Genomic DNA, 13,182 nt, shown 5'->3' with positions numbered 1-13,182 from the left:
GTTAAGCTTGTTTATAAAATATAAAATGAGGCCGTTAATCTGCGGAGATATTGCAATTTACCGTGATATGTACAACCTGTATGACCCTTGCATGTCTCCCTCTCTTTATTCTGTACCACCATGATCACATGCCTCAATAAAATAAAGATTGACAAAAAAAAAAAAAAAACAACTACTGGTAGACTGAGCAGTCACACTGGATTCTAATACCAATAAGACCAATTCGTACACTGCCTGAATTGACTACAAGAAAGCCTATGACAATGCCACAAGAGTGGAGCTAGCACCAGCCACCTACTCTACATGGACGACATGAGAAAGCGGAACATGGACTCATTGAATCACCTAACTAGGATACACAGCAAGGACATCGGAATATCGTTTGGACTGGATAGGCGTCGGCAGATGATAGCAAAAAGAGGGAAGGTGATCAGGACAGAAAGAGTTAAAGTACGAGAAGATCAAATAAGAGATGAAGAAAACATTCTAGGAACAGCTAGGACACTGTAAAACCATTAGACTCCCAGGCCTCTGGTAGAGGGCCCAAGAATGAGGAATACCAAAAAAGTCCATTTTATGTATATATTAAAATTTTAAAAAAACAATAACAGATAGAGCTTTCTATTGCACGTTCATTTGTATCCTTAACACCATAATTATAAAAAAATTCTTAAAAAAAAAAAATTCTTACAAAAGTTCTATGCACATTTTCCAATGTTTTCCTCATAACAATTACTACACAACAACAACAACAAATTCAAGTAAAGAAAAATAACTCAATATAGATTCACTTATTAGTCCGGATTGTAAGAATTCTTCATATGTCTAGGATTTCAGTAACATTTCGAAAACTAGAAGACAAATGTCTAGAAGTAAATTACAGTTTTAAAGTTAAACCTTTGGAATAAACCATTCCAACTAATGACTTGGCAGCTGGTCCTATTTTCTCATGTACTGTTTTGAAAATTACCTGGGGCTCCTCTAGATAAAAGGGGTAAACCAGATGCCTTAGGGGGGCATCAGCCACAGCTTACTGAAGAAACCCAATGATAAAACAATCACTTGGGGTTGCTATATCTGTTGTGCAGAGGGAACTTACTAGTACTTTATCTGCCTTATGGTCTGGTATGCAAATAGTTTAGGTTCTATCTGTGATGGCACAAGTGAGCTAAAACTAGAGAGGGAACGAACACACACACACCTTTTGTCATAAACCGTTTTTCCTGCTTTCGTTCTCAGTATACACACACACACACACACACAAAACGTTTTATTTCGTTAAAGATGATGTTGAGTTTCAATTTACAAAACAATCAAGATATGATTGCTGATGTAGCCAATAAAAGTAGTCCACACTGAGCAGAAAGAGAGCATGGCTATGCATCTGAACTTTGTAAATACTCACTAGAGGTTCATTAAATTCTGAAAGGCAGCTGAATGGCATTTGATTGTACAAATTTGGCTGTTGCAGCCAAAAGTTTGGCTTGGGAAAGCCACTCAGCAGTTTGCAAAATGCTAATAATTTTCCTACTCTACCCTGCTGCAATGAAATTTTCTATCATTTTTGTAACATTTCGGCTAAGCTATTTTCAAAAGAATTTCAGTACAGCAGAGACCAATTCGAATGAATGCAGTTTTAATTTGGTTGATACTGAATAATGTGTATCTGTGAAACTAAAGAGAATTCAGCTGTACGAATATTAACCCCAACGGTAATAATCCTCTGAAAAGTTCTTTATGCGTTCTCATACATTCAGCATCTAATCACTGGACTTGCATAAAAGGTGATAGTAATCTGGTGATTATCCTCATGAGAATGCCACAGTTTTGTGAACACAGTTTTCAAGTTGAATAAGACTGACTAAAATCCACTAACCAGTCAGCAAAGAACTCAAGGTATCCTTCGTTTGGACTTTCCAGCTTCGGTGTCCCCATTTCAGCTTTAACTCCAACTAAAACATCTGTGTGACCCTAGAACATAAATTCAAAACATTACTTTTGTAATAAACATTATATATTTAATATTTATGGTTTTAATTGTAAATGTGGCCATGTGATCCATTCTAAAATGCATTTATTACATTACATGTGGCAGTGATGCTACATAACCCAGTTTATAGGGGGCACTTGCTGCCTGAAAAATAGTCCCCTCTAAATTCCTCTCAGATTCAGAAAGGTTTAGTCACTGTTTGGGTTTCTATGAAGCACCATGAAATCCTCTCAAAAACAAACAACAAAAAGCACCCGCCTCAGTGAATAGACATCCTGCATGTGCATTTCTGAGGTTTATGGAAATTATAGAGCTCTTCAATATATGGTGACCTGGATTTCTATTTGGATTATATATTATATTGTGAAACTAATGAGTAGTGCTTTCCATACCATAAGCCTTCTTTATATTGTATATACCACATCAATGTATACCACCATTGAATCGGTCTGATTTTTAAATAAATTATATTAGACTTCTGTCTAAAATGACATATATAACATAATTATATTAGCAATTACTCCGGACCCCTAAAGCACTTTAGTTTGCTGAAATGATTGTGTGTGAAGAATGTGTCCTCTTTTCATTTTACAAAAAGTGCAGATTTAAAGGATCACTATAGTGTCAGGAAAACAAACTTGTTTTCCTGACACTATACATTCTTAGGTCCCCCCCACCCTCAGGGCCTCCCTCGGCACTGAAGGGGTTAAAATCCCTTCCGTAACTTACTTTAACCCCTTAAGGACCAAACTTCTGGAAGAAAAGGGAGTCATGACATGTCATGTGTCCTTAAGGGGGTTAATCCAATGCCGGGCTCCCTCGGCACTGGTGACCTCTCCTCCCACATCTGCTCCCGAGTGGAGCGGAATGCACATGCGCTCGCATTCAAATCGTCCATAGGAAAGCATTTCTCAATGCTTTCCTATGGACGTTCTGCACGCTGAATGCAATTTTTGCATCCAGCATCACAGAAGCGCCTCTAGCAGCTGTCAGGAATACAGCCACTAAAGGCTGGATTAACCCTGAATTGTAAACATAGCAGTTTCTCTGAAACTGCTATGTTTACATCTGAAGGGTTAAAACCTGGGGGGACCATGCACACAGACCACTTGAGCTGAAGTGGTCTGGGTGACTATAGTGTCCCTTTAGATAGAAATTAGCATTGTAATACCTCCTGGCTTTCAAGTAGACAAAGGGTCCAGTTACTTCCTGGGTTGTTTAGTTTATTTGAGAAAAACTCAAGAGGCAGCAATTGCAGAGGATCTGCCTAGCAAAGACATTTCAATGGAAAGTCTGATTGGACAGCCACAGAAAGTCTGGGCTGAGGAAGAAGGGGATGATTTGCAAACGTTATAGACAAGAAAACTGTACAAGAAAACCCACGTTTTTATTTGGGGCATATCTCCTAAACAGTGTTTTTTTTGTATTTCAGCAGTCAAGTGTCCCTTTAAAGATGCACACCACTGTATTTTCTCTCACCTTGAAGCATGCAGATCATTGGGTTAAGGACAACAAAAACTGCACACTGCAGTAAGAAGCCTGGGAGGTGACCTGAACTGCATGCAATAGCATTTATAGACAAATTTGCAATCTTCATGCATTAAAGGGTCACTCCAGGCCTCTAAAGCACTTTAGCTTACTGAAGTGCTTTTAACATGAAGAGTGTGCCCAGAGCACCTGCCTTGCAAAGACTTCTCACAGAGGTGCAGGGCTGGGTTAGAAGGGGAGGGCTAGCAAAGAGTTCATACAAGAGACCTACAGCTTTTGCATGCCAATTTTTAAATATAGCCCAGTACAATAGATTTTTTTGAAAAGCCTAATAAAATGCATGCACATTTCCACTGAAGTATGTCTACTAAATAGTGCTTATTAATTTATTTATTTTTATATGGGTAGTGGAGTGTACCTTTAACAAACCCACCACCTGTAAGATTTCTCCAGGAGCCTGATAATGCCAGATGGCCATTAACATAACTCAGGGTATGAAAACCCCATTTTTACACCAGAGAGGGAGGGAGAGGGGTGTGTTTAACTGTTGCTTTAATTATATAAGTAAGCCTAAAAAAACAAAATGAATACAAAACATTATTTTGCTTCAACAGAAATTGTATTAAAATCTAATTCTGATTAATTTAAGAATTTTATTTTGTTTTTTTCCCACTTGAGTGTTGCTTTAAGCGGAAACTATTTTATGGTCATACATTTTTTTGTCCTCTTCCCACATTCCTGCTCATCAAGGACTTACAATTTTCACACGTGCAGACCCAGTAGTGTTTGAGACCACATCAGTCTCAACTTCAATGCACCGGTAGTCTTCACAGCCTCGGCCATCACACCGTAAATCATCCTGCACATTAAAACCGAAACAAAGATGTAAAGTGTAAATATCACCTTTAAAACAATGGAAGGCAAGAGCGTTTAACAGATAATGGAAGAGGAAGGAAAAAAAAAAAATCAGTTCATCAAAAAATCCATTTTAGCGAAGGTTGAAGTTTTTCCATTTTACTTTTAGTTTCGAATAAATCAAAAGTCACAAATCAATATTTGCAAAGTATACAAAACAATGTAAAATAGTTTTTCCCCTTAAAAAGACACTAGAGGCTGGAATAGAGTCCCGTTGTTTTATTGTGCTGCACAAAACCCACTTTCCAGACCAAGAAATGTAATGAGCTCATGCACCTTAATGAGGAGATGTGGATTGACAGAGTGGAGCTTGCTGCGCATGTGCAGTAGCTTTTTCTATGGAGAACCCTTGAATTGGCTTAGTTACTGTCATTGATGATTTCAGCCAGGTGTGGAACAGCATGCACTGGAACAGGGGCAAGTAAAAACTATTACGGTGAGGCCTAGAAACTTAAAAAAGTGTTTTTTTCTAACATTACAGTGTTAGTTTCCCCAAACTGTAACCTAATCAAGTGATCCCCAATCACTTTTGAACCATGTCAAACCTCAATTATGAGAAAGAGAAATCTTTCCAAAACACACCTACTTTATTTTCTTTTCACCTTCATCAGCGACTTATAAAATATTACATTTACTTAACTTTTCTTCATCTGATATTACTTTTTTAGGTCCAATAGAAATTATTGGTGGCCTTTTGGGCCAATAGCTGATAACTGGTACCGATATTCTGTTCATTTACAGTTTTATTAAAAAAATGCAATTTCTACAGAAATCTGCCATTAACTGATCATGTTTATTATTTATTGTTGTAAATCTTTCTTTTATTGTCTCTCACTGCCTCTCCGCGATTTCCAACTGGCTCACTTCCTTAAACTCAACCTGTTCAAAACAAAACTTCTGGTCTTTCCTCCCTCAAGTGTTGCTACTCCCGGGTCGGTCTCCCTCCAAGTCAACGGCGCCACCATCACCTCTATGTTGCAGACTCGCTGCCTAAGTGTTCTCTTTGACTCCGACCTCTCTTTCACCCCCATGTCCAATCGATCGCCAAATCCTGCCGCTTCCATCTCAAAAACATAGCTTGCATCCGACCTTATTTAAAACCCAGACACGTCCATGCCGTTGTTCTTTCTCGCCTTGACTACTGCAACCCCCTTCTCAGTGGTCTTACGTGTTCCCAGATTGCAACTCTGCAATCTATAACGAATGTGGCGACGACCCTCATTTTCCTGTCCAAACGCACCTCCCACGCCTCCCCCATCTGTTAGTCACTACATTGGCTTCCAATTAGATATAGGGCTCAATTTAAGATTCTGGTGCTGCTCCAACCTACCTATCCTCCCTAATACACAAATATGTCCCGTCAAGGCCCATGCGCTAAGCCGAAGACCTACACCTATCCTTTTTCCTTACTCCCACATCTGATGCTCGCCTCCAAGACTAATCCAGGGATGCACCTTTCCCGTGGAACTCCCTTCTCTTCTCCGTTAGACTTTCACCCAGCCTCCACTCCTTCAAAAAAAATCATTGAAAACACACTTCTTCAGGAAAGCATATCATCTAAACTGTTAGCAGGTTTTCATCCCCCCTCGACTCCTCTCCTGCAACTGTCAAAAATAACCTAAGTTCTCAGTGATTACTTTTCTAGCAACCTATTTCATTACCCCAACTTATACCCTTTGTTCACTATACCCCACTCCCTCTAGCATGTAAGCTCATTGAGCAGGGCCCTCAACCTCTCTGTTCCTGTATCCATTTGTCTGGTTACAATTATGTGTCTGTTAGTCCACCTATTGTACAGCGCTATGGAATTTGCTGGCGTTATATAAATAATAAAATAATAGTAAAAATAATAATAATTGAGTGCTAAGAATACTTTCAGACCCAGACAGGCAAGCAAGGACTGGCCAACCAACCTGACATTGTGGTGATAGACAAGAAATGGGAGAGTGCAGTGGTGGTGGATGTGGCAATACCAAGTTACTATAACATTAGGAAGAAGGAACATGAGAAGATGGACAAATACCAAGGACTGAAAATAAAAAGAGCTAGAAAGGATGTGGAAAGTGAAGGCAGTAGTAGTCCCAGTTGTGATAGGAGCACTCAGGACTGGGACCCCCAAGTTGGGGGAGTGGCTTCAACAGATTCCAGGTGGGACATCTAAGAACGCTGTCCACAAGAGAGCAGTTCTAGAAACAGCTAAGATACTGCGCAGAACCCTCAGACTTCCAGGCCTCTGGTAGAGTAATATATACCACTCAGGAAGGGTGAGAAAATAAAATAAAATAAATATATATATATATATATATATTTGTGTTAAGGGCTCCTGATAGTACAGAAGATACAAACACTGTTAGGTGTGGGATGGTATTACAAGAGCAAGTCGGTTGTGGTGTGCCGGAACCGACGATGAGGTAGACCTGTAAATAAAGAGGGCCCACCTAGAAGAAATGTAAGAAAAAGGAGTTGATAAAGAGGAGTGGGTGGGAGGGTGATGCAGCGCTGACCTCGGACGGTATGGAGCCAGGTAAGGGGTGTCCCTTAAGTAGGTAGAAGGTGAGTCATACGCCCCTCCCACAATTACAGGCCAAAAGGCCTTAATACTTGTGTTAAGGGCTCCTGATAGTACAGAAGATACAAACACTGTTAGGTGTGGGATGGTATTACAAGAGCAAGTCGGTTGTGGTGTGCCGGAACCGACGATGAGGTAGACCTGTAAATAAAGAGGGCAAAAGTAGAAAATCAAAATTTATTACGAAACGAGCAATATACATACTTTAACCAGACATATCTTGAAAGGCATTTCTAACTTCTTGTACTGGGTTAGGTGTGTATCTAGAGTATGCAGAGGACTTCCAGCGCTGTAGTGGCTGCTCCTAAGCGGAAGGAGTGGCCCGAATAGTTATTTGCTTTTAGGCCTAGTTGTGTAAGTAATGACCTGACGTGGGTCATGAAGGTGGTGGTAGTGAGTACCGAACCTTGTAGACAAAAGTGGTTGAGATGGTGATGCTTGTAAAACCTGGGTATATGTGTCCAGTAATGTGACGGGGCACCACTCGTTGTGGGTAGGATAGTATCTAACCTCTACCGGAGGTGCGTGTTGATTGGTTTTGGAGTGATGCAGAGGCAAGATATAGTAATCCATGTGTTTTGTTAAGTGTGAGTGAAGCAGAATGTGAGTGGACTGGGTTGTGTAGATGGCGGTAAATTCTCTTGGTCTTAAAACCCATAAAAAGCCATATAGATGGCGGTTTTAATAACAAGGTTTGTGTTGTTGGCAAAGGGTTTTAAATCTAGTAGTTTGGATAGATCTTTGAAAATATTGACGTCTATGGGTAGCCTTTGCGCAGTACGTGGGGGTTCGGATCTCTGAATACCCCTAAGGATATTTTTGATCTGGTAGGAGGACATGAAACTTGTGTTGATTGGTTGTAATGTTAACATGTGATGTTGTATGCCTGTTAGATATAGCTTGATTGTGTTGTATGATAATTTGAGTTTGAGGTGGCAAAAAGGAAGCAAAACCCAACAAGGATGTCATAATGAAAGGTTGTGCGATATTGTGTGATGACAGAAATCTTTTGAATAGAAGGAAAGCCCTGTCATAGGTCTTCCGGGTATTGGCGGATAGCGCTAATTGTGACAATGTCCTGCTATGTTGCATTATAGCGTCTAGTCCATGACTAGTTGGTGGAAAGGTGGAGTGGTCGTGGCTGTGCGTGCAGCTGACGGAAGTATGTCGAAAAGCCTGTAAATTGAAACAAGACAAATGGTCAGCAGCCGTGTTGTATACACCTGGGACATGCACACAAAACAAGAAAAAATTGTGACACGCGGCCAGCCAGGTGAGTTTCCTCAAGAACCTCATAATGGTCAGTGATTTGGATCGACCTTTGTTTATGATGTGGTGCGTTGCTTGGTTGTCTGAGTAGCAACGTACTGACGAACCTGCCCATAGATGCCCCCATGTCACGGCAGCTGCCACAATGGGATATATCTCAAATAGAGCTGAAGTAGTTGGAAAAACTCTCCAGGTCCTGAACCTCTGGAGGCCAACTACCCCAAAGCCATTCATTCCCGTAAATTACTGCGAAACCTGTGGTAGACCCGCGTCTGACCAGATGGTAGGTGAAGAGTCAGACAATTCAGGGGGAAACATGCTTCTCCCATTCCAGGTGGTTAAAAGTTTCTCCACATAAGTAGGTCTGCCGTGGCCTGGGTATCCAGGGGTAACCTGTGTGCATCATGCTAAACAGTGGGAACATGTTTAGGAGTCGTGAGATGAAAGCCCGGCCTTGGGGTATAATGCGCATGGCAAAATTTAGTGACCCAAGTAGAGATGTAATTCTTGCGGTTGCAAGTACCGAGGTGTAAGTATAGGTTAATGTTGGTAAGAATGTTCTCTATATTGGTGTGTGGCAGGCTGGCTTGCTGGCTGTGGCTGAGTCTAGTATGATTCCTAGGAAAGTGATAACTGTATCTGGTCCTTCGGTTTTGGTGGGGGAAACTGGGACGCCCACCTGTTTAAAAAGACTGATGGTTTCTATGAGGCTACTGGGTGGAGAAATATTCTCTTCGATCAGTAAGAAATCATCCAGTAGTGTATGACTGTAGGGCATCTGGCTACATTTAACAATAATCAGCATAGTGTTTCGGCGAATACGTCGAAAAAGGCCGGACTACTTTTGAACCAAACGTTAAACGTGAGAAAAAATAGTAGTGCCCGGCCCACTTAATGCCATGCAGGTGCCATAGTGTACGGTGGATAGGCAATAATTTGAAAGCATGTGTTATGTCAGTCTTGCTGAGCCGTGCTCCGACACCTGCCTGCATGATAGCCGTAATGGCGTGATTATTGGCAGAGGTGTGAGGTGCAGACAGATCGATGATAAATCTTTGTTTGTGGGAAGATTTCCCTTTATATCCGTTAAGTATTGCTTAGGGTACATTTAATTGGACACATAGTTTTCGCCTGTGCTCTAAAGCATGTTTGAACATATATGCAATAACCTACATCCACTGTAATTACATGCACAGACATTGAAATTATTACATATTTGGGATTTTCCCAAAAACTTGATAGGACGACCCAGTTTATCTTTGGGCGTTTCCTCTGCTGAACCAGCGGAACCAGTGCCCTGTGAGGTAGTAGGTTCGTTTGCAGTGGTAGGACAAAATTGGCAGTATGGCCATGGAGGAGCAGTATGCACGGGCCGGTGTTCTCAAACCTGCAAAGTGTCTGCAGAAAATGACAGTATCAATCTCGCTCCAGTTGGACCTTGTCCCGTACTGTGAGAATGCGCCAGACACTTTGGAAAATCCTAGGGGATGTACTGGCAGGCTAATTATGCCGGGTAAGGCGAAACCATTAATCTTGTTCTTTGGTGACAGGTGAGGCCCTGCTAGTTGCCAAGTGGCTATGAGAGGCTCTGTCTATGAGTTGGCGCGAGGGGTTATTGAGGCCACCCGTCGTAGTGGCAGGAATCGTAGGCCTCTCGGTGATAGTAAAAGAAAACAGGGGGAGGGAGTGACAGGTGAGGCCCTCTCTATAAATATTGCGAGGCGGCTAACTCACGTGTGGCCCGATGGCGTTTGCCTCCGAGACTTGGAGGCGGGGTGTTGGCCTCGCGGACCACTAAACGATAGGCAGAAATGCCAAGAAGGGAGATACCTATTTGGGCCTATACCCCTAACTTGCCAGTACTCTATGGCCTAGAAGAATGAAACGTATGTGAACTACAGCGTGAGCAGGCTTACGTACCTGGTAGTATGTATAAAGTTTTGAGAATCGACAGGTATGAAAACCTGGATAAACCTAAAAAGGGATAGAGTGAGAATGGATCCCGTGAGACCTGTGTAATCTGTATAGGCTGGGATTATGGCTTCTAGCAGTATGTGTGGGAGGTGTAAAAGTCTATGAGTAGGATAGTGACATGACTGCCCATGCTTGGTGACAAGCGTTATGCTGAGTCCGATACCTGGCAGCAGGGGATTGGCCGTGTAATGTGTATATATGGAAGGTGATCAGATGATATGCATGTCACTAAACTGATCTGGGAATGTAAGGGACTTTTAATGTGAAAATGACAATATGCAGAATCATAAATGTTGCTGTAAAGTGACGTATGAATGTAAGAACCAGAACGTGTGATTCAAAACTGAAAGTCTTGTGAGACGTATATGCCGTGTTCTTGAATACTCGTGTTACGTCGTCTGAGTGTGTCAAGAAAAGGCCTGAGTTTGTAAATGCCATGTGAAATTATGTGAAATGACAATCTATGCAGAAAATGTTGTGACGTATGAGAGGTTGAACCAAGCGTGTGATTCAACCCGAAACCCTCTGTGGAAGGTAGGACCGTGTTCTTATATACTCGTGGTATTGCGTATGAGTATGATAAGAAATGGCCTGAATAGTTAGTGCCATGTAATCGTAGTGTACATGGTTGTAATAACATCTCCATTATACTCTTAGAAAATAGGACTGTGTCCTTGAGCTTGTGGTATGTGTACGAGCATGACAGAAAAAGGAGCCGTAATGTAGGCTAACCATAACTGTTGTATAACAGGATGTTATACTAATATATCCTAATATAATAATATATCTGAGCCCTCACTTAAGTATAATTTATAACACATGAATAGGGAGGATATGCTTAAACATCATATGTATATAAAATACAGTCTGTGTGTGTGTGTGTGTATGTATAAAATAGATGAAGTATCAATATGAAAATATATATACAGAGGTACTTAATAAAAGACTAAAATTAAACTTATTTACCAGGATAATTGCCAAGTACAGAAAATTTTATAAGGATAAATAGAAACATGGTAACATACTGTGAATACTGAATAATGATGCATACGATTGCTACATACACGGTACATAGGTTTCCGGAAACCAGAGGGTTAATTCGCCTGTGACTTGGCCGTAAAGCGTGCGGCCGTAAAGTAAGGCCGTGAAAAATCGTGACGCCGTGGGAAGTGATCCGGGCGACGGACTTACGTTTTTGAAGACCTGAGGACTCAATCAACAATGAAGACCGGGTTTTTGTGCGTGGCTGGCCGGGAGGAAAGACCTGAAAGGAGTTCCTGGACACCGCTAACACCAACGAAACGCAGAGTTTCCCCGAAAGCAAGATGGCGCCGTCCGTGAACCGGAAGTGGATTCAGGATGCAGCGCTGACCTCGGACGGTATGGAGCCAGGTAAGGGGTGTCCCTTAAGTAGGTAGAAGGTGAGTCATACGCCCCTCCCACAATTACAGGCCAAAAGGCCTTAATACATATATATATATATATATATATATATATATATATATATATATACATACACACACACACACAGTTTAATAACTCTGCTGCAGTGTTCTCTATAGATTTAAAGGGCTATATGTCGTGCTAACTTTCATCACTGCATGCTGCTTATCAAAACGCCTGGGCCACTAAAAATGGCCCCAGGTGACAGAGGGGACCCCTAGGTATCTAGTGAGTAGGGATTTAACCACACACACACCAAATAGTAGGGACGTTATGACACGTCTGAACGTCATTAAAGCGTTAAAGTAACCTGTCATGGCCATAGAAACCAACAAGCACGTTCCAATGGAGACTTATTCTACATTTTTCTATCATGATGTAGAAAATAACTATTTGATAAATCTCCTCTATTGGGGGTTATGTATAAAAGTAAAGTGTATTTTATTTACGACTTGTTTTGTTGTGTTTTTATTTTTCTCCTTTTTTTGTGCCCCAATTTCCCTCTCTGCCTCCCTACCAATATTTTCTTATTATAGGACATAAGTAGACACACAGATTATCTAAATTCAGCAATCCTATGGCTATTTTTTTGTGCAAAATTTTATGCAGTTTGCTGCACTCATATTTACTGGAGGCACTTATTGTTGCGGTTGGTCCTGCAATGTCTGTATGAATATGCCAAACCAATAACAAACCTTGCCAATGTAAAAATATTGACGTGACAGTTCTAAACATAGGAAAGCGGAAAATTATGGAACCGAATGAAGAAAAAAACAAACAAACAAAAAAAAAAAACAACACTTTTTATACAGGACATACTTGAAAAGAAGATAAAGCTCAGTGTATCCTTCATTGTACATACATACATACATAACCACAATTGTGACTGTTTAGTGGCTGAAATTAGAATAAAACATTGCTAATAGAAGCTCCTACAAAATAATGAATGGCATTTATCATAGCAGGTACCATTCAGCCATGTGATGCTATAAAGCAGGCTTCCCCAAACTCCGGTCCTCCAGATGTTGCTGAACTACAATTCCCATGATTCTATGAATGAAAAGATAGGCTGAGAATCATGGGAGTTGTAGTTCAGCAACATCTGGAGGGCCGGAGTTTGGGGAAGCCTGCTTTATAGCATGCTGTATCTGCCACCGTACCTGGACTCCATGCAGGATGTACACTTTCTCCGCCTCACTCAGTAGCACAGAAGCCATGCTGCAACCATAGCAGACCAAAAGCGCTATCGTACGTCATCAGAAACCGACAGAACGTCATCACTGCGCGCCAGCCCATTGCTTACACTCTCCCACTGCCTTCCTGCCAGTAGTTAACGTAATCGGTGTGCTGCCGAGTGCGGTGGGCGTGGCGGCCGTGCTTGCTCCTTGCTTCCTGACAGCTGCCCCCTGTCGCCATCTCCGGTAAGTGCTGGTGGAGCGATAACAACGGTGGGGCAGTTGGTTTGTCAAAAAAGCGGAAGGAGAGGGCATTGTCCGTAAGTGTGCTCAGATTTAACTGTGTGTGAAGCTATGCG

General features: G+C 41.5%; 2 protein-coding genes across 3 annotated transcripts in view; one reads left to right on the top strand and one right to left on the bottom strand.

Moving 5' to 3' along the window:
* EXOSC7 (exosome component 7) overlaps positions 1-12,896 on the bottom strand; it is a 35,296-nt gene extending 22,400 nt beyond the window's left edge. The window contains exons 1-3 of the mRNA XM_063450649.1: positions 12,809-12,896; positions 4,236-4,337; positions 1,877-1,971 (exon numbers count right to left, since the gene is read on the bottom strand). Of these exons, the coding sequence (XP_063306719.1) occupies positions 1,877-1,971; positions 4,236-4,337; positions 12,809-12,865 (254 nt within the window). The 5' untranslated portion in view covers positions 12,866-12,896. The remainder of the gene's footprint in view (positions 1-1,876; positions 1,972-4,235; positions 4,338-12,808) is intronic.
* Positions 12,897-12,971: 75 nt separating this feature from the next.
* ZDHHC3 (zinc finger DHHC-type palmitoyltransferase 3) overlaps positions 12,972-13,182 on the top strand; it is a 71,274-nt gene continuing 71,063 nt past the window's right edge. The window contains exon 1 of one of the 2 annotated variants that reach the window (XM_063452107.1): positions 12,972-13,069. The gene's annotated coding sequence lies outside the window, so the exon portion shown is untranslated. Of the gene's footprint in view, positions 13,144-13,182 lie in introns of both variants that reach the window. The other variant, XM_063452106.1, reaches the window with a different exon arrangement.

Source organism: Pelobates fuscus, chromosome 4 (genome assembly GCF_036172605.1).
Source record: "Pelobates fuscus isolate aPelFus1 chromosome 4, aPelFus1.pri, whole genome shotgun sequence".
Classification (NCBI taxonomy): Eukaryota; Metazoa; Chordata; class Amphibia; order Anura; family Pelobatidae; genus Pelobates; species Pelobates fuscus.
Note: the sequence above shows the minus strand (reverse complement) of the source record. Positions and strands in the feature narration are given on the sequence as shown.